We start from the raw sequence: 22,029 nt of genomic DNA, 5'->3' as shown, positions 1-22,029 counted from the left end.
CTAATTTCAAGTAATGCTGAATACAACATAATGGCCACTGTGTAAATTATAGTCACTCAAGGAATAAGGGGGGCTGTCCAGAGTATGCTTGTTGGCTAATGACTTGTCAGTCACAAATCTTTAGACAGTGAGCTTGCAGCTTCTCAGCCATTCATCTGGTTTGAAAATGGCAACGGCAAAAATGCTTATCTTGACAAGGTTTGTTTTTAAAAAAAATTTTTTTTAAAAAATCAATACTCTTATACTAATCAATACTAACAAATTAATAAAGGATTACTCTCATTTGTAACTGTGTCAACAGTGCCGTCTTTGCCTCCCACAGTAGATGCACAACACATAGTAGCACTGCAGATAGGCAGCCACTCCCCTCACTTCCAGCTGAAGTTGTCATTTTCAACACTAAACATCTCAATGTGAGATATTTTGAGAAGCCAGCAAAGGTCTTATCTCAACAACAGTGAAATAAACGTTAACCAGCCATTTAACAGTTAACAGCAACCTGATAGCCACATTAGCCTTTTTGTTAAGTTGTCATTAAGGTAGCAGCTAGCAGCTGTGGCTAATAATGATTGATAATGTTCATGTTGGACATGAGTAGCAAACATTATAATTACTGCTGCTTTTTTATTAATGTAGTGTTAACAGAATAATGGGCACTTCAAGTCCTTGAAACGAGGAACCAAAGCTATGTAAAGCGCGTGTTCTCAACAATATTAATAGGTCGCAGGTTGTTGCAATCCACTTGGCACTGTGTCAGTCAAGACTTACTGATGCTCCGTGAGTGGCTGGTTGCAAGCTGGGTGACGCGTTAGCCAAAGTGCTAGCAGCATCCCCGGCTAACCTATACATCGTGTCAATGTGATATTTTAAGCTGGAAGTGCTTCGGTGAAAAGAAAATTCCTTCCTGCACAATGTGCATAATACTTTGTCGGTCAACTGTTCCGTCTTGTTATTTTATTTTATTTTTTTAATGCTCAAATTTCCCATAGAGAGGGCAGGGCCCTAGACTAACTTTTTGCCATGGGCGTACCGGTACGGCACAAAAGTTAGGCGTACACAAATTTTATAATAATTTATATAATATAATGTGTTTTTCTGGATACACTGTGCTTTTTCAGCATTCAAAGATTGATGACACCGTGTCAGAGCACTGGCTATGAATTTCAGAAGGATCAGGCCTTAACTTAGCAGAAAAGTTAGCAATAGTTCTTTTCCTATTACAGCTACATCCACTTCTGTCGTGCCTAGGCTGCTCACTAGGGCTGGGTATCATCACTGATTTCTATAATCCATTCGATTCCGGTTTTCAAAGTCCCGGAGACGGAGAAGGGCCAGAATGGACGGAGACTGAGATTGGAGACGGAAAACTGTTCTTGAAGTACAGAGAGAGAGAGCTAGCTGTGCATGAAGTGTGATTTTAATAGTCGTGGAAGCAAAACAGCAAAATTCACGACGACATTGATCAAATGTGAAGCGCAGTTTGCTGCTTCTTTTGCTGCTGGCTCGGTGGATTTTGGTTAGAGAGAGACAAAACCTGCAGCTCAGAATCAGCGCAAAAAGACGTAAACACAGCGCGGACCCGACGCAACAGAATCGCTAAGCTCCGACAGCGTGTCCGTCTACGGGCCGTCGGGTGAGAAAGCCGAGAAACACAAAGCTGATTCTGATGCGTCGGTCCTCCGTGTTTACGTCTTTGTGTGGAATCCGTGTACCTGCTCTCATTTGCTGTTTGGTTGTTGTTGAAATGGTTTTGTGAGCTTTAATCTGAGAATCTGGCGTTTCTGGCAAAACACAGTTATGTTTAAAAGTCGATTCAGGATTTAATGAATTGATATCGCTTTATTCAAGCTACTCACCTCCCACTTCCACCTGCACTTTCAATTGGACCATGGCCAATCAGAGAGGTCCCGCCCCTGACTATCTCAGATTGGTTTAGTCCACGATAGGGGCATAATGTGTGTCTGTTGTTGACCACAGGGAATTTTGCAGATTTTTTCTTTCTTTTTTTATTTTTTTGCTACCCGAACAGTTGGTCGCACAGGTGCAACCAAATATTTATTTATTTTTAGTCGCACCACTGAAAAATTTGGTCGCATTTGCGACCAAATTGGTCGCACTCTAGAGCCCTGGAGGGCCAATCTGCGTTTATCCTCCTTCAAATTGAGTTGATTGGTCCAGCTGTCCGTCACTACTAGATCAACTGCCCATTTGCGCATGTGGAAAGGTAACTCTACTTGGACAAACTGCCCGAAATGCGTTGACAGAAACATTTCAGGAATTTTGAGTCATTCTGCACCCAAGATGCGCCAATACCGTGAAAAGTTTTTTGTATCGAGTTAATCGTGATGACTGCTTAATCCGCGTTAAAGTGTTAATTTTGACAGCACTATTATTAACATGAAAAAAAGTTGGGGCAAAACTCACAAAGTGTTTTCTATTCATTTTTTTTTTTTATTCAAAGAAAAACTTGAATATAAAAGCTTGTATATAAAACATCAACATGCTGTTTTATATTAGGGGTTGGCTTTTAGCTTCGGCTAAAGCCATTAGCTTAGTAATGATCTTCTTGGTAAGAAAGTCAGTGAGACGGAGACGGTATATTTTCACAAAATGTCAAGCTGTTCCTTTAATATTTCGGCGGTTGTTGCTTTGTCTTAGCCACATCTTTCTTTATAACTGAATATGACTTTGCACTTGTGCAGCCTTTTACTGATCGGGGACATTAATGCCACAGTGAAAGAAAGGCAGAGAGCACACAGATCAGGCTGATTGAATTGTCTGAGTGAGGGAAGCACAGCAACAAACTCACACAGACCCTTTTAGTCTCCATGCTGTAGCAGTGCATCTTTTCCCCGCATGCTCGCAGCGCGGGAGATGGATTTTTCTGAGAACATTGTGAGGAGTGACCTATTTTGGCGTGTGTGTATGTGTGTCTGCATGGAAGGTGACCGTCAGTGCTGCCTCTCTGCCAGTAGCGCTCAATAACCGCATTTCCTGGCCACACACATTCAAAAACCTTCTCCCCTTTGCTGTAGCAGGAAGAGCTTATTTTCTGCCAATCAGCTGAAGAAGAGTTGAAGAAACAGAATGTGCTTGCCTCTATGTATGTGTGTGAATTATTCAGTGTACCAGGGAAGTACATTGATGCTGACTTGTTCAGCCAGGAAACAGAAAGTAGGTTAGATCCACTAACAACTACATCTAAAGCATTCTTTCCGTCTCCATCATGATCTCTGTTGGCATTTTTAAAAAAAAAAAATCATTTTCTTAATATTTATACTTCCTCAGTCTGCTTCTCATCCCAGTAACTGCCCTGGCATCTTTAACCCATTTTAGGCCAAGTCATTGTGAAGAAATGTGTCTGTGAGCACATGTGATTCAGTCACACCCTCAAGAGGGTCTGTGAAGTCAGCCCTGGGCTGCTGGGGGCACCGCCCTGCGTGTGCATGGCAGTGGAAGTCAAGCGTTCACAGGAAATTGGCCAGCTCATTCACACTGTTTAACTTCTCAGACTGATGGGAAATAAGAAAGTGATAGAAACGGACATTAACAGAAGGTAGAAACAGAGTACGGAAGGAAACTGAGCAACGGGAGACATGTGAATGCTGGGAAAACTAGAAAAATAATGAGTAGTATGGTAACAATGATAAATGTGCAAAAAAAGAAGAAAACAATTTATTGCTCTGAAGTTTATTTTATTGCACCAAAGAACATGATAAAATGGAGGAAATTGGAGCCCTGTAGATATTGGAGCAATTCGACAGTTGTCTTCAAATAAATGCTAATGAGCTTTTGTTAGGTAAGGTTTCAAGATACATCCATTTGCAGTCAGAGCCACAACCATCCAGTGGTTTCAATGTGGTCTTGCCTAGAAATTGTTCATATTACTCACATGTATTCTGCCTGTGGTTTTCTTTCCTGTATAAGTGGTTTGGGGGGGATAATTTATTTTTTTGTGGTTAGGGCCATAAGTGTGTGGACACTGACGCAATTTTTGCCTCTGTACACCACCACAGTAAATTTAAAATGAAACAATAAACATGTGATTAGAGTGCAAACTAATAACTTTGATTCAAGAGGTGCAATTACTGTTTAATTACTTTGAAATGCAGCTGAATTGCCCCATTTGCAGTGCTCTTTTCTCTGATCTACATCATTTCTTAAGATGTGCTTCATCCCCAATTAGTTTAACAAACAACAATGTGGCACTTCAAGGCCAGAGGTGCTTTTCTAACTGTAAACCAAAGTACATCAGATGTTCTGTTGTTGGCTGCAAGAGGAAACACACGTTTCCATGCATCTCGAGCTTTTGAGAAGTTTACTACTGTTATTTTTCATGGCCTTCCCACTAAAGTAGATTGCTATGAAATTACTGTTAGCTTTGGCCGGAGTTGTGCATAAACCCGAGTGTCAGTTATAGAAACCATTAAACATGCACTGAGTGTGGGTTACTATGTTACTTGTGCATGCACCGCTTCTCAGTTTCATTAGGATCAAATTAGAAGCTTTTGAGTAATCTTGACAAACGCAACCCAGCTTGTGAACGATGATGAAGCATGTACTGTCAAAACGTAGCCTCGCTTTCTTCTGCTTCGAACATCTGCAGGTGAAGGTTTTGCTAGCTGGCACCTCTTGGTGAGTGGCGCCTAAACAATCAGAGCACGTAAATGTCATAGTAGGTGATCAATTTATTTTAATTTTTTTTTATTTTTATAATAAGGCAGAAGCTAAAACAGAAATGTATTGAAAGCATTACGTGATTTTAAAATTTCAACTTTGTACACGAGAATGATGTGATGACTTTAAGGGTGTGAAAACCACAGGACCTGTCACAAGTTTTTCCGAGAACACAGCAGTTTCCTGTGGTGTTGGGTACCTGTGTTTTTCATTGTGCTGACATCTTTCCTGAGGGTAGAAGAGTTATAGGCAGTTGTATTTTTCTTGGTTTAAAATTGCCACCAGTCATTGTTGTGATCAGCTGGGATGAAATCAGTACAGAACTGCTGAAACTCTTAAGTTTGCATGAAGTTTATTTAACAGCTGATTCATTTTAAGGGATATATCAAATAGCGCTGAATCCTGGTTCTCATTTCTTTAAATGTGGTAGTAAATGGATTATTCTCTGTTGAATTTATATTTATTACTGTTACAATAAATCAAAATTGTCTTTATTTATTTTTTCCTGCTTAATTTTTCCCACCCAGAGGTGCTCTTTGGCAGAAACGATACATCCACCGTCTGCTAGATAACAAACAAGACTTGAATAGAGGAGTGCACTTGAATCCCAATAGAAACAGGGATATTTACTTTTCTTCGCCCCCACCTTCTCCATTCAGAACAGACGCTAGTATGAAGTGACGGAGTACAACGGGAGCTTGTGAATAAACGTCGGGCACAACAATAAAAGAACCCATTAGCTTAGTTATCATGAGCCTCTTGAAAGCCTCGACTCTCTCCTTGTCCTTTGCTTCCCCTTTCTCCCCCCATCTTTTCCTGCTGCCTCCGCTTTCTTTTTATATTTGACCTCAGATCACTTTTTCTCCTTTATCTGAAATACGCAAGCTCTGATCTCCTCTTTTTTCACTCGAATTTTCTTACACTTCACTTCTCTTGTTAGTTTGTTTTATAAACGTCACACTCTTCAATTCTTCAGACATTGAAATTATTTGTGAGAGGACACACATGCTTTGGTGTATCTCTGTGTTTTATGTAAGAATAATTGGAAATAAAATTTAGGACAAGTAAAGGTAAAGCAGTATTTTTTTGTTAATCTGTAATGATACTGAGTGATAAATGACAGTGAAAGAAACATGCTTAGTTTGAACGACAAAAGAAATATGTAAACAGTGCAAACACATATCTCTCACAGTAAACATAAATCATGGAGAGTTATGGCTGTTTTTTTGAAATTTCCTAAACTGCCACATCTGTAGTTTATGTGTAAAAGAAACAAAAAGCTCAAGAGTTGTTTTGTTTTTGTTTTTTTTCAGCTTACTCCCTTTTCTGAGCTTAAATATTTTGCACAAATTGCCTTTTGATTGAAATTGATTGAAACAATAATCATATGATTTTATGAGTGTCTCACATCATTGGTGGAAGAAGTTTGGCTCACGCTTTTTTACTGTGTTGTAGTTCATTGAGGTTTACAGCCATTTATTTATGCACAGCTCTCTTAAGGTCCCACCACAGCATTTCAGTCAGGTTGAAGTCTTGACTTTGACTGGACCATTGAAACATCCTGATTCTTTTCTTCGTCAGCCGTTCTGTTGTAGATTTGTTGATGTGCTTGAGAACGTTGTCTTGTGGCATGATACAATCTTGATTTAAGCTTTAGCTTTTGAACTGGTGTTCTCAGTCTAGACTCTAGAATAGTTTACAGAGGAGTTCACGGTCGACAGTGAGACTGCGAGGTGCGCACGTCCTGTGGCTGGAAAAATAAGCCCAAATCATCTCCCCTCCACCGCCGTGCTCTATAGTTGGTATGAGTTGTTTGTGCAGATATGCTGTTTGGTTTTTACCAAACATGGTGCTGCGCAGTATGACCAAACATCTCCACTTTGGTCTGGTCTGTAAAAGGTCATTGTTCCAGGAGTCTTGTGGTTTGTTCAGATGCAACTTTGCAAACCTAAACTGTGTTGCTATGTTTCGTTTTGTTTTTATAATAAGAAGAGACTTCCCCTTTTCAACCCTTCCGAACAGGCTATTCTTGTTCAAGCTGTTTTTAATTATACTGGGGTGAACTTCAACATTTAACAAGCTAATCGAGGCCTGCAGAGTGTGAGTGTGAGATGTAGCACTTGGGGCTTTTTGTTTGTTTGTTTTGTTTTTTCCAATTTCTCTGAGCATTGTCTAATCATGTGGGGAATTTTCTGGAACATCTCCTCCTAAGAAGATTGTGGCAAGATGTTAACCCACCAGAATGCCCCAGACCTACAAACTGCAAATGAAACTTTTGCCTTAATTGACAAGTTAGTCAATTAATCAGGTATATTTGATTAGCAACACATAGCTGCTACTTAACCTCTTAATTACTATGGAAGCCGTGCGGGTGTGAGCTCAGCTTTTCACAGGACTGATTGGAGTACTGTTAACATTTTCTTCATCTAATCTTCTAATATTATAGAGGTATCTTTTTACTCTGCCTTAAATCACATAGGCTTTCAATTAAACAAGTGGTTTTAACTGGTAATAATATTAGTAATTATAACTAAGGACTGATATTGAAACAAGTGCCTTTATAGGGTTGATCTTTTGTTGGTTGTTTCATTAATTCCTTTTCAGTTGTCTCTGTGGTGAAGACAGGAAAAAAAGCCATGCTGAGTTTACATCCATTGTTGCACAACTTCTCAGAAAATATGCTAGCGTTGATTAAAGGAACTGATACATTTAAAGGCATATATTTTGATGGAGTAGACAATTTGGAAGCAGTTCCTAGTTGCCATTCCTGTAATTGTTGTAAGTGACACTCCACAGACAAGTCAGCCCTGCTCTATCAGCAGATTAACAAGTGATAAATAAAGGCGCTGTCAGTGATGCTGAAGATAGCGCTCTATGGTGCATTCATGACTTAGAACTACTGGTTTTGCATACATGCTTTTAATTATATTTAAGAACATCAGTATAATTTACAGATTTGTTATCAGTGACTGTGTGAAACCTGGGATAATAAAACGTATCAGTTACAAATGTTTATGATTGTTATTATAGTACATTTGTGTGTTGCTAATCCTTGTTAGCTAAAAGCTCAAGTTTCAGATTGCTCTTGACACTTAGTTTCAGGCAGGTTTTACTACTTTTGGCTCTGCGTTATGTCATTGAACAGGTATCCTTAAAATGTAATCAAGAAGCCCCGCCCACTTGCTGTCCAAAAAACACCTTTTTTGTGTCTATCATAAGAAGATTGCTTAACGGTAGGGTTGCCTTATAGCAGCATGGTAGACAGTGAGTGAACTAAGGACCTTTTATCATCTCACAGAATAAGATTATGAGTTACATCGAACTGTGAACGATGCAAAGCTATTCACTGGAGTAAAAACTCAAAGTTTAACTACACATTCTATCCCTCAGATATATTTAAAGAAAAAGAAGACTTGTAATTTCAACATTACACCTCCGTTTTTCTACATGATAAAGAAATACTGCTGTAGTAAATTAAAAAAATCTATCAGCTTGTCTCCCTGGGCTTATAGAGGAAGTAGCTCATTGCCCAGACTGTCTTGTAACTATAAAACAGAAGATACCAGAACTATCCACCTAAAAAATTCATTTTCCAAAGCCATACAGTGGGCCGATATTGAGTCTGTGCCAGGCCGATTCTGGCCCTTAGGCCTTATGCTGCACACCCCTGCCCTAGAGTTAATTTTGCAGAAATTTTGAGTGTAGCTGATGTTGCTGCTTGATTTGTCCTAACTAACTGGCAGATAATATATTCTGTCATTCAAGATTAAAATGGGTGATTAAGGAGGCAAAAATCTGTACGCCAGGTGCCACCGAATGTCTAAATCCACAGGATTTAATGGGAAAATGAATTTGATTCCCCGGGTTTCCTGTAAATGAAACAAAAGGGGCTACAAAGGGAAGCTACTTATCATCATTACTGCCTGACTTCTCTACTCATTTTGTGTATGTGTCTATGTGAGAGTGTGTTTGTGTGCATGTCTGCCCGGGCTGTGGCCCAACACAGAAGCAGACCTCTGTTGCAAATGTAATTCACATGAGGCCAGAGGAGCTCTAACGCTATTACCACACACACACACACACACATACACTCTCACACACATGCACAGCTGTGTTGCCGCCCACGGTCTCTGTTTCGCGCTCCTTTTCTCTCCGTCAGTTCGTAAAATTAAATTTTGAAAAACTGATCATGTCATTGGGGGGATTCTTGTGTGCTGTGCTCAGAAAATATAAAAAGATTCAAAAGACAACTTTCTGGAAATCAGAAATGCTTTAATTATTTACGAATGAAGAAAAAACGGATGCACAGAAACCGCTATCTAATACTTCTGTAAGCATTGTAGATTTTGAAAAATCAAGTGTAGTCTTTTTTTTTTGAAATGTCACATTTATTCTATGATAATATGTCCACTAGCACTGAAGTTGTTACAAAAGTGAAATGAGGAAGAAACACAAGGAGTTGGGGTGTGCAGTGCCGTGCTACAGTAACAGGAGGAAAGCCAGAGAGAAGAGGTGGGACCATTTTTCACACGAGGCTCCAGAAGCCTGAACGCCCACGCCGACTTTCTCAGACTTGCAGAGAGAGAGAGAGAGAGAGGGGCAGGAAAAGTGGAGAGATTCCTAATTTCCTCAATGTCTGAATAACCGAGAGGAAAGAGATTAAACCGACTTCAGAAATATCTTTTTTTTTTTTTTAAGGCCCTTGAGAGTGACACCATGCGAATGCTATCTAACTTCAGCAGCAAGAGTTTTATAATGGTACAAAAGTTTTGCTGTGCTTTTGAAGTTTCTTTAGACTTTCACTGTTAAACTCAAGACCAGAATGAAGATTTAAAAAAAAACAAAGGAGGATTCAGAATAGGCTTAATAAAATGGGGTTCTTTAAATTAAAATTTTTTCCTCTTCCTGGTGTCATTTTCTATCACAGTAGCAGTTGTCTTGACAATAAAGAGACTCATTGAAAAGTCATTTTATAGTGTATTAAGCTGCTTTTTTTTTTTTTTTTTTTAGCTCAGCTCTTTGCCTACGTTGTCAGATTCAGTCTTCTGTGGCCACAAATGGCGCTTTCGGTGTTGAGTGTAGGTCACCTTCATTTTGCAAACGCCCGAAGCCCAACACATAATGACTGTAGTTACACGAGTAAACAGAAGAAAATATGGCCCCTGTATAGTGTTCTCCTTTTGTAAAGATATCCTCATCCTTGCCTGCAGTGTTCAAGGACAGCTAGCTAAGCTCTGGGCTGCTGTCACACAAGAGACCCACGTACTTGTGCTCTTCCCATTTCCCATTAACCGAGTGTGTCTTCATCAGTGTCAGCCACTATTAGATTTGGACACACTTAACTTTATGCACTGTCACACAGAGAGGACTGGGAGTTCGTGTGTTAGACTGTGGTGTAATGGTATTAATAGTGATGTCAGCGTAGGACTGATAAAATAGCATTTCTGTGTTATAAATGGGAATAACCTGCTTGTATCTAAGCTAAGACAAACACTGAAGTGAAACATGTTTCCCACAGATTTAGTTTCCATCTGGCGCGAGTGGATGCAATGAAAGGAGGCAAACATGCTTTCTTAAATGAACAAGGATGCACGGATCCAACCTTTTCAGCTCCTTGCACGCACTCGGGCTTGGAGTGGAGCTGACGGAAACAAGTTGTGGACCTAAAAGCTTGCAGTAAAGGTTAAAATACGTGGCTGAATATATTGCAGTGTTTACAAGTGCTCGATGTGTACCCCTCTGGACGCATGGTATATGTCCTACGATAGTCGACCCATACTTTTGCGAGCATGTCTAAAGTCATTGCAGTCATTGCTGTTGTTATGCTACCTACCGGCAACCACGGGAATCTCACGAATCCCTTCTTTGGAAAAGTATGTGCCTTGATCATTACTGGTGAACACCTGGGGAACTCGCAGTCACTGTGTAAAATTGGTCACAAAGAGAAATGCTGGTACACTGAGAACCTCTTTGCAATTGCTGTGGTTGCTGCCGTTGCCTGTAGTTTGCATGAAAAATGCAGACTTGTCCTCAGTGACTTGGCAACTACTCGTCAAGTGGTGGTGAGAATGTGAAAAGTGTGACACGTGACAGGTGGCCTTCAGAATAAGAATGAAATGTGTTGATTGCAGTGTTAAATCGAGACTTTTTTACTTTGAAGGCCTGGTTAGTATTAGTAGGCAGGTAGAAGGCAAGCATTGGCAGACAGTTCACCATCTTCCATACGAACTACAGGCAACGTGCTAGCAAACCAGTTTTTGGTGCCTTGATCTGGAATGTGGGCTGGTTATCAACAATTAAACTTTCACAACAAGAGCGAGGTTATTTCCCACGAATATGTGAATTGTGGGTGGTCTTCTCTCAGACAGATAAAAACTAAAAATGAAAATGCTGAAATGAGTTGCCGGGTATATACCCCAGTTGACAGCCTAAAGAAAGAGTATGTTGGGAGCACTGAACACTGTCTATTAACCATCATCTGTAAGTTTTATTTTTTTGTTTTGTGTTGGGGGTTTTAGCGCTGTTGTCTAGTGCTTGCTTTCTCATTCGAGCTCACCAGTTTTCTCTCTTGAGTGATACTGATGTTGATAGGCTGATTTGTGTCTGACTTGTATCACTGATTGACCCTGCTGTCTTATCATATAATACAATAATCAATGTTTGAGTTCTTCTATTTGAAGACCAGTTTATACTTTTAACCACTTCACATGTCTAACTGCTAAAGAGAAAAGCAGTGTTTTACAGTCTATGTCCTGTTCTCTTGTTTGTTTTTAGCGGTTACGACGGTTATCTACCAAATACCGGACAGAGAAGATCTACCCGACCAACATAGGGGAGAGAGAGGAGAATGTGAAGAAGAACAGATATAAAGATATACTGCCATGTAAGTCATGTTCCACAGATGAAAGATTCTTTCCCACAGGACACATTTGAACTTATCAGAAACAGGTGAAACTAATAAAAATTTATGGCCATGTTACTTTTTGATGTACCTTTCTTGTATGTTATACTGGCAACTCGGTGAATGGAGCCACTGCTGATTTATCCACTTTCTTTTAAGAAAACAGGATAAAAGTTGGGGTTGGTATGTAAAGATGCCAACTTTTTTTCTTTAGCTTAGAGTGGCATAATTTATCTCATAGCTTCCACGTGATTTAGTTAGTTCAAATTTCTCTTGTTTTTTTTTTTTGTTTTCAACTTTCAATGTATTCAATCAAAAATTAATAGACAAGGCTTCTTCATACTAAGAAGACATGGGGAGGACAAAGGGGACAAAATGGGCAAATTCTGGTAATTTGGAATGCCCAAACCTTCAGACGCTACTTACTTAGTTAACTCTGAAAAGTGGGAGGAGAATTGGAGGTGCACAAGAAATTAACTTTTGATTTTTATGGAAACTTTTTGGTCACACCTGGCCTTTGCATTAATGTGCCTCCTTGCTACGCTACAATGCTGCTATAAACAAGGATTTATATGGAGCCTAATGTTTAGCATTGTTGTAGGTTTTGGTGGTTGTGTGCTGCCTATGAGTAGGTAAAAATATCTGTGGACGATTTTTGCTTTACTCCTTCCGGTTGGCATCTTGTTTATCAAAATGCACATCTGGCCTTTATGTATGCGCACATATATGCATAGATCAAGGCCAAATGTGCTGCACTAGCTTATCATTCTGCATCTTTTTCATGACTGTAGTTGATTCACAGCAATAAACGCACCTGCGTCACGCACATATCAGCTCAGCTTTAAAGGTCACTGTACACCAGAGAAAACAGTGTTCAGTTAAAGCTGGTAACAGCCCCAACAAATGTCAAATATCTTTTTAGATATTGTCACCTGCTCGTGTTTACTTTGAGGGTTTTATTCTAACTACTTGGTTAAATGAATGAAATTTAGAAAATAACAGAAAATATATTTAGAGATCCATTTATAGCAGCTACAGCTACCGTAGGTCATGCAATGGTTTCCTACACAGAGGTCTTGCGGTACTTAATAATAACCTCGGGGGAAGCTTACGTGATCCAACATCTGTCCTACTTTTTATACCTTTATCCTGCTTTTCTCCTCTGTCCATTCATTCATTAAGGCTTTTAGTGAATGGGTTGCTGACAAGGCAAAGGAAAAACTGGTTCATCTGTGACAGATGTGTATGCACACACACGCACTGTACATAAAAAATGGAGGATAATACTGTGTCCATTATATCACATATTTTACTTGTTCCCACCTATATCCTCATTCATTTTTTGTTTCAATAAGAAGAAAATGTTTTAATAGAGAAAATATTTCTTTCCATTTCCTCCCCAGTTGATCACAGTAGAGTGAAGCTGAAGCTAAAAACAACCAATCAGGACACAGATTACATCAATGCTAACTTCATTAAGGTAAATGTCAGGTTACTTTACCATGTTCTCTGGCATGTTGTTTACTGTTTAGTGGAAAAGTTCTCATAGTGTACTGAGTCATGTGATTAATCCTCGCTGAATGTGTTAATATAATTGATCGGTGAACATGTTTTCTCTGCTTTCAGGGTATGGATGGCCCAGAGGCCTATATTGCAACTCAGGGTCCACTGCTGAACACTGTCATCGACTTCTGGAGGATGATCTGGGAATACAATGTTGCTGTGAGTTTTCCTTACTAGAAGACTGGAAGTCAGTGGATGGGGATATTTTTTTGTTTTTCTCATTGTGAACAATTGAATCGTGTATCTAAGTGCTGTTTTTGAGCTAAAACGTTGAAGGTAAAGAGAGCAGGAAAAGTCTGATGTGTAAATCCTTACAGTTTGGATGTACTTGATGGGGGTTTTTTCTTCCCGTCTTCATTAATAGACTGGATATCTGATTATTGGCTTCTTTGCAGTGATTTGATGCAATTTCAGCAATGTAAACTTTTATCTACTGAGGATTTAAATGGAATTAAAAAGTCTTTAAAACTAGAACCTGGTTATTTGCCAATTTATAAATAATGGTATTTATAATATATAATAAATAAAATATTTTAAAAAGTGATGAAGAAATGAAAGAAACACCCTTCAACCTTCTTGTTGAAGTTTGTCCACCAGAGGGCGAAGTTGTCTGAGCAGAGCATAAACAAGCAAAAAAATAACTGCACATGTCACACATAAATACAAAATATCAGCTGATATATCAGAATGTTGGATTCTTAAATCAGTAAATAGTACTGTCGATTTTGATGCTATACTAGTCTCTGAGCGAGTCGGCTTGCTCGAAATGTTACTTTACATTAATATACTGCCAGTAAAACAAACCTTTCTAGGCTCTGTAAGGGTTACAATATATAAGGTTAAGGTTAGGTTATATTCTATAACGGGAATGGTAAAGCAGTTCAGTTCAATAGTTTAAAGATGTCTTTTTAGTAATCGAGCTCTATGAGAGGGGGGGGGAAAACGCTTCGGGGTGTTGCGTTGTTGACTGTTTTTTTTGCAGTACTGCGAGTGACCACTAGAAGAGCACAATAGCAAGGGAGAGGTGGTGCTGCAAGAGCTGGAAATGGCACCTTAACAGTGCAAGTATTTGGCAAGCTAGCCACAAAAAGCATAAAAACTGCTGTGCTGCCGGAGGATCTTTTGTTAGCAGGGTGGCTGAAGAGGAAGAGAGGGTTTATTACCTAATGTGTTTTTGCAAAATGCTGCAAGAACTAGCCCCAGCCAACAGAAGATTTTTTTTTTTTTAATGTAAAATGTAATTCTCCTTTTTTTGTTTGTTTGTTTTCTTTTAAATGAGCGCTTACTCTTTCCAAGAGTGCAGATTTGGAAGAACAAAAGGTTTGCGTCATCACACAAATTGGAGAAAAAATGTTGACATTAGTGGCGGTTAAATAAATTAAGTGTACGAAGTAAGACTGTAATAATGAAGATACTCAAAATAAATATTTAATTGTGTCGTCAGGAATTAAGAGGCAGATGGAGAGTGCTTATGCTGTAACCAGATGGACAAAGATGAGAAGAGGGAGGAGGGCTATGATTAGGTTTAACTAGTGCTATGAAGAGGGATGAGTCTGCAGCTTTGATAATTACTCCTGTAGGATCAAAGGGAATGACCTGAAATGCAGCTGCATGGAAATGTGCGATCAAACGTGAAGGATGCTCTGCTTAGTTTCTCTAACTCTTTTAAATCTAAGCACGCAGGAATGAATAAAAATCTGCGTTTTTAGTTTTGAGAGCTTAAATGTTTATATTGTAATCCTTCCTTTTTGTGTCTTCGCAGGTTATTGTGATGGCTTGTCGAGAGTTTGAGATGGGAAGAGTAAGTGTGCACATTTTTGCACATGTAAAATCACAACTGCTTTTCTTTTTTCTAATAAAAAAAAATTTTTGTGGAAAGAGACGATGTGAATTCACACTGATCACTTATTTTGAGCTCTATATTGCTTGCACGTATGGCTATAGTAAGCACATAATTAGTCACTTATATTTGTCACCATCTATGTTCTACATGTCACATTAATTGTTTATTTTGAATCTGAAAGTGTGTGTTCACAGGAAGCTGTGGTGTCTGTCTCGTATTTTGTTCTCAGCCAAAGCTAACTTTTCTTCTCTGGTTAGAAAAAGTGTGAGCGGTATTTCCCGATGCAGGGGGAGCAGCCTATGAGCTTTGGCCCTTTCAGAATCTCCTATGTAAGTAGACAAATCTGTGTGTGTGTGTGTGTGTGTGTGTGTGTGTGTGTGTGTGTGTGTGTGTGTGTGTGTGTGTGTGTGTGTGTGTGTTTAGGTTCTTGTGTGTGTGTGTGTGGTGTGTGTTGTGTGTTTGTGTGTGTGTGTGTGTGTGTGTTGTGTGTGTGTGTGTGTGTGTGTAGAGAGAGAGAGAGAGAGAGAGACTAGTGTCTAAAAACAAAAAGGAGGCACGTAGCAGGTCTGGGTTTTGGGACTGCCTCTTTTCTCACATGTTTTTGTTTTCTAGGAATCGGAGCAGGCCAGAACAGACTACTTCATCAGGACTTTGACAGCACAGTATGAAAATGTAAGTGCTTTCTCTCGAGACCTCTTCATTAATACCTAATGTACTTTATCAAGAAACCAGTCTAAAGTAAGTGTTAACTTTCAGATAACGCTACAGCCTATCACAATAGCGACAAGATTGCCTACAAATAAACTTCATATCCACATGTTTCCAACAAATACAATTAGGTTTTCTTTTTGCAGCCATAAACCCAAAGTCCCCCTTCAACTGCTTGCATGCATCTAAACGCCAACCTTTAAATTTGAGTTTGAGGAAAAAAGGAGCCATTTGACCAGGAGCCAAATGTTGCACGCAGGACGATTGGTGCATTAAAAAAAATTCCCGTTTGTGCTGAATGACCACAAACATCCTTCAGACGTCTCAGGCTGTTGCAGTGCAATATCCTGACAGGTCTGCATAGACAGTCACGCTGCACTCTTGTTTTTTTTTCTATTTGTTTGTTTAGGGGTTTTTTTTGTGTGTGTGAGGGATTTTTTTTTTTTTTTTTTTAAAAAACATCCAAACAAAAATAAAACAACTGGTCATGCTCCAGATCTGATGCACCGTCTTCAGGCTTGAATACTGCAGACTACAGATGCATCTGGAGAGAGCTGTTTGGGTTAGTGTGAAAAACAGTTTCCTTTGTGTACAAGTTGGAGGTCCGTGGGGTGGGATTATACTTAAACTCTGTGTCAATAAAGTTTTGTTTTTTTTTTTGTTTTTTTAAGATTCAGTTTGGCAACATTGTTCATGGCATATCATAGTTTCACTCCTTCACCACTGAACCAGCTTTCATCTGACTCTCCACTCAGTTATCAACGTTTGTTTTCCTGCAGGAATCCCGTAGGATAACGCAGTTCCATTATATGAACTGGCCAGATCATGACGTCCCCTCATCATTTGATTCCATTTTGGATATGATTGGGCTGATGAGAGAATACCAAGAGAACAATGATGTCCCAATATGTGTACACTGCAGGTAGTTATGCATGCATCTACTCTTAGCTGAAATTGAGTTTGTGTTTTTGTTGTTTTGGTGAAATTCAGCTAATATGTGAAATATATGAAATTTCTAAAAATGGATTAATGTGAAATACTTAATTGCTTTAAACAAAGCAGGTTTTACCCAATTTACTGAAGCTGGAGACTTGACAGAAAGTTCTAGGCTACAAATGTAAATATTATCAGTATGGTACAGTAAGAAGCTTAAATGGTAAAGTTATCAACTTGAGTGTAAACAAAAGCAAAATAATTACAAGCCCACAGTTTCTAGTTTTCTGCTGCGCACATGCATGGGTGTACACACACACACACACACACACACAACGCACACACTCATCTCCATGTGTGTGTAATCAGCTATAATGAGCAGCCTGAGGACATTTCCTGGTTCCTCTGTTACACAGCAGGACTTAAAGCTGCATCTCTGCATCTGTTAAGATGCTTTGTGTGGGTTGATGTGCACTGTTTGTGTGGAGAAACGGTACTCTTTATAGTAGCAGAATGCTTGCTGACAGCGTGAGATCACTTTTTATGATTTTTCTTTTTTGTGTGTGTGTGCGTGTGCTTCTGTGAGGCTCCTGTCTCCTTCCTGTCTGGATGAGGTGTTATTACACACATGCAAACAACATACAAAAAGAGCAGATACTTCTCAGTGATAGAAATCTAGTTATCTAGTGCACCGATACAACAAAAGCTTATTTGTGTATATGTGTGCGTTTCCACTAATCACAGTGCGGGCTGTGGGAGGACAGGAGCTATCTGTGCTATTGACTACACATGGAACCTCCTCAAAGCCGGGGTATGTCAACACACACTTACCTGTGCAAATGTACACATTCGATCGATTTTAACATTTCTTTTAATTCTCTTTTAACGTTGTAAAGAAAATTCCAGAAGATTTTAATGTATTCCGGTTGATCCAAGAGATGAGGACACAGCGACACTCGGCTGTTCAAACCAAGGTTTGTTGCCTTAGCTTTCATTACAGATGTAAATTAACGAAACGGATGTTTATACAGAGCGATAATTTATTTACTTGTTCCGTACCAGCACAGAAATGCTAATCAGTCCTCAGAAGCTTTACTGCTGCCACGCACAACCATGGCCCTGAGGTCACCAACTCTAGACGTCGTCATATATAACACCCTTTTTATATATAGGGTTTTTCTGTATTAGATGTGTTCTCGTTACTGGAAATTATGTAGAAGTATTAGAGCCACTTAAAGAAAAACATTTACATTTTGAAAATAAAGTCAAAATATGGAGATTACAGGTGTTTCAAGACAAACTGCCACGGCTGCTATACCCTCTACAAAATGCCTTGTGTCGATGAGTTAGTGAGATCGTACTTGGTTTCATTTAAAAGGAAGTAATTTCTCTTTTAGCACATAAACACAGTGGTGTGATAAGTAAAAGAACACTGAAGGAAAAAAAAAAAGCAAACACAAAGTTGGAGGACTTGGCCAGATTTGTCCAAAATGAAATGGGCAGGTGAAAGGATACTAGTGGAATCACAAGAGGCGATAGGACAGCTGATCAGTTAGTTTCACTGACTCCTCTACACAAGGCGTTTTGTAGAGTGTATATGAGCCGTGGCATTGGCAACTGTAATCTCCACATTTTGACTTTTTTCTCAAAATGCACACAATTTTTAAATATTTTTCTTAATGTGGCCCTAATACTCGGTCGTGGGAAATAATCTGTTCGGTTTAGACGAGAAGTGGCACTTAGGTAGAGTGCCGCAGGCAGGAGGTAATTAAAATCAGCACGAACACTCCCTCAGTGGGAATTCTTTGGACAGTCTTCTGCTCCTTTGTCACATGGGTTCAACCAGACAGACACCACACAGTTTGTTCTGTGTCTGCAGGATAAAGTTTGTTTAATGTCGATGTGAACCTTGATTGCCTGGCTGAAATGTATGTGTAGTAATGGCTGCCAAGTAGATTTTCATTTCCTTTATTGTAAATTTAAAAAAAAAAAGGCATGTTATCATATAACTGAAGTGTTAAACTGTATTTCTGCAAGATTTGGAAAAGAGATGTTGTTAACCTTCTGTTCTTTTAAGGTTATAATGTTCGAATGCACAGCTGTAATAATAAGCTTATTTCCTGCTAAAGGTCGCCCCTTCATTCTCATCTCGTTTTGCTACATACCTGGTTGAAAAGGTTCTTTCATTGTCTCACGTTCCCATCGCTGCGTGTAACTGGTTGAGGTTGTTTTGCCACAATTTTTAACATGGGTGTGTTTTCATGTTTACTTCCTGTAGTTAATGTGTGATTTTCGCCAGGAGGCATTTTGCACTTTGACAGAGTCAAATTTGTACCTTTAGTCCGAGCTGTTTCTTTTTCTCTCCCAGGAGTGAAAATGAGCTCGGTTAATTGAATTACAGAATTGATTTGCCAAACGCTGACACAGGTTTGAGTTCAAAGTCTCAGACCGCCATCCTGTAGGAAGCTTGTAACTAATGAAATCTGTTTTGATAGAGTGGAAAGTATATTTGATTTGATATTGATTTGCTGAAACTTGTTTTTTCCCACTCCTCTACTTCTCTCTTTCCTCTCACATCTTGTGCATTTAACCCTTATCTCTTTCTTCATGCACCAGTTTTTTTTCTCTCCCTCCTGCCTCATCATGTGTCTGTTTTCTTTCTATCTATAGGAGCAGTATGAGCTGGTTCATAGAGCCATCGCTCAACTGTTTGAGAAACAGCTACAGCAGCTGGAGAGTCCCACCAGCACACAGATCCATGATGGCATGGTATGACACACACACACACACACACACACACACACACACACACACACACACACACACACAGTGCATGCTCTGTAGTGTTAAAGCAAGACAGGATGTCGCTGAGTAACTTACTGGGAGTGGAGGGGAAAAAAATACAGATAATTAGTCACAGGGGAGAAGATGGTGTGGAGAGGTCTAAAGAAAACTTTTGTTTACAGACAGAAAAAGAAGAGTCATTGTGATTGTGCTTAAAACGAGAGATATCTCTGTACAGAGTACTCTGAGGACTGCAGACAATTTCAGCTATTTAAAAACAACTGGAAGCGCTTTGCTCTGACACTTACCACTGACCTCATTTTAAATTGCTTTACATTATCCTCTATTGCCCCCAAATACACAAGCGCTCTATACAAAGTGTCCTGAATTGTCTCTGGTCCTCCTCCCATGGCCAAAAAAGTTTTTCTCATATGATCAAAGTTTGTTGCAAATGACACTGTACAACATAGGTCTAATAAACTGAAACTAAAGCTTGATGTATGTAGACTGTATGAGAATTTCTTCTTCTGTGTTTTGTCCTCAAGTTTGAATAGGGCTGCTACAACTGGGAATGGATGGCTCATAGATATGGACACTTTGATATGACCTGATGCCACCAGTTTTTTCACAATGACCTTTCATTTAGGACAGTGCACAGCATATACCCAGCCTAAAGAACAAAACAACACAAAAAAAGAGGGACAAATATTATTTCCCAAACTTGAAAGACACCAAAACTTTGTGTTTTTAAATATTCATGCTCTAATCTGGTTTTGGAACACAAATGATCATTTAACTATAGATTCTTCCTGTCATCCCATCAAGCAGCCTTAAAGAGACTACAAGCTGCTCTATATTTAGAGAGCTAGACCATAGAAGGACTGCACAAGCTTCACTGTAAGAGGCTGAAATCAGTAGAGCACATTAAGTGATATAAACAGAAACTGCTGTTACTGTAAGTGAAGAATAATTGCATGTAATAATAAATGTATTGTGAGCAGATAAAATACCAGACCATAAATCTGCTGCCTCTTTCTGAGGCATGTTTGCTTCAGTTGCTTTTTAAGAGAAACAAGCTCACAAATGCAAGTTTAAGTGCAGCATATGCAACATGCTATACAAATACCCATCAGCATTTTACACCAGTGGCCTCTGAAGTAATGCAACCAGTTTCTGTGTCAAACGTTTCTGCCTGAAGAAGATGGGAAGCTTTAGGTGCTAGCTGTGTTGAGGTGGTGCCATTTCACAGCCTTTTAATCCTAAAGAGAAATTAAAATGATGCAAAGCAGCATCAGGTGAGGTAACATCAAGAAATGAGTGCTCCACCTGACCTGTGAAAACACAGACATGGTGGAAATGGGAATCAATGAGAGAGCTTTTAAGACTGGCAAATCTTAAGACTGTGGGAGGTGTGGGGGGAGGGGGGGATACAGAGCTGATGAGACAGTGTGCTGGCAGCAATCCAGAAGCTCACTTCCTGCTTAGGAAGCTTTGGTGACATCACTTCTCTCCCATAATGCACTCTGAGTCTGAGAATAGAAAAACACATCCGTTGGGAAAGGGCGACCCTCGCAAGACACGGTCACACAGACGGACACAACTGTTTTTGACATTAGAAAAGAATCTGCTGACATACTTTGTAAAGTGGAGCTCAATATATCTTTGAGCGGCTCTAAAATGTGGACAAACTGTATCACTACTTCCCTTGTTTTAAAATTTATGCTATTAATCATTTAAGGATAAGGTGTGGTTTGCACCAAGCGTGACATAAACTGCAGCACAAGTCTGTAGCTGCTGATCGTGACCCTGTTGTTATCTCACTTAGTTGCAAGTCCAAGAAGAACGCTGCACGCACAAACAGCACATCAGTATTGCTGTGCTGTACTGACTCAGTCCATACATGCATTGACTCATGTCCAGTCAGCCATTGTTGGTGACTAAAACACCCACATAGGTGATCTCTGTGGCATTGGGAACAATAAGCCTTCACATACACGCATCCCACATGTTTCTCCGCACGCTCACGCCCGCCTTTGTTCACAGGAAACCGTCCCACTAGATCGGTTCTCACAACATACGTGGACATACGGAGCCAAAGAAGCTGTGTTCCTGCCCTCTTTTCTTAGATCAGAATTTAGTTCCTCGGCAGACTAGAGCGTTCAAATGGCCCGGTTTGCCCCTATGTCATGAGTTTGACAACTGAAGTTGGCCTGTCATCTTCTCATTACCAGAGTGGGGAGGGAGTCAAACTAATGAGTCACAGGGGAGAAGAGGAAAGATGAGAGCTGGGAGGAAGAGAGAAAAATTGTTGTTGCTGGGAGGGCTTCTTTCAGAAGAAGTCTTTCATCGTTTGGTGAAGCAACTTTGTAGCAACTTGTTACCTCTGCTTCAGGGACATTTAGGTGAGAAGAAAGAGGGTTAGTCCAGAGGCCTTGCTGAAAAATAAGCTTCATCTTTCATGTAAATATGCAAACACATATACAAAAAACAAACTATATCGTTTAACTAAAAGTAGGGATGATGGTAGTTGCTTTCCAGCATCTAAATATGACAGGAAGGAAAAATAAGAGGGTTTCCCTTATTTTCCACTTTTCACAAATGTCGTGTCCAACTGTTTTGT

At 39.6% G+C, this 22,029-nt stretch overlaps 1 protein-coding gene across 9 annotated transcripts in view; it reads left to right on the top strand.

Moving 5' to 3' along the window:
• Positions 1–22,029, top strand: part of ptpn12 (protein tyrosine phosphatase non-receptor type 12) — a 55,129-nt gene that overhangs the window by 13,348 nt on the left and 19,752 nt on the right. For all 9 annotated transcript variants that reach the window (XM_042222993.1, XM_042222994.1, XM_042222991.1 and 6 more), the window contains exons 2-11: positions 11,452–11,560; positions 12,982–13,058; positions 13,205–13,300; positions 14,904–14,942; positions 15,242–15,313; positions 15,597–15,656; positions 16,472–16,614; positions 17,370–17,436; positions 17,522–17,599; positions 19,296–19,394. In XM_042222993.1, the coding sequence (XP_042078927.1) occupies positions 11,452–11,560; positions 12,982–13,058; positions 13,205–13,300; positions 14,904–14,942; positions 15,242–15,313; positions 15,597–15,656; positions 16,472–16,614; positions 17,370–17,436; positions 17,522–17,599; positions 19,296–19,394 (840 nt within the window). The remainder of the gene's footprint in view (positions 1–11,451; positions 11,561–12,981; positions 13,059–13,204; positions 13,301–14,903; positions 14,943–15,241; positions 15,314–15,596; positions 15,657–16,471; positions 16,615–17,369; positions 17,437–17,521; positions 17,600–19,295; positions 19,395–22,029) is intronic.

Source organism: Haplochromis burtoni, unplaced genomic scaffold (genome assembly GCF_018398535.1).
Source record: "Haplochromis burtoni strain Fernald_Lab_line unplaced genomic scaffold, NCSU_Asbu1 Contig_98, whole genome shotgun sequence".
Lineage (NCBI taxonomy): Eukaryota > Metazoa > Chordata > Actinopteri > Cichliformes > Cichlidae > Haplochromis > Haplochromis burtoni.
Note: the sequence above shows the minus strand (reverse complement) of the source record. Positions and strands in the feature narration are given on the sequence as shown.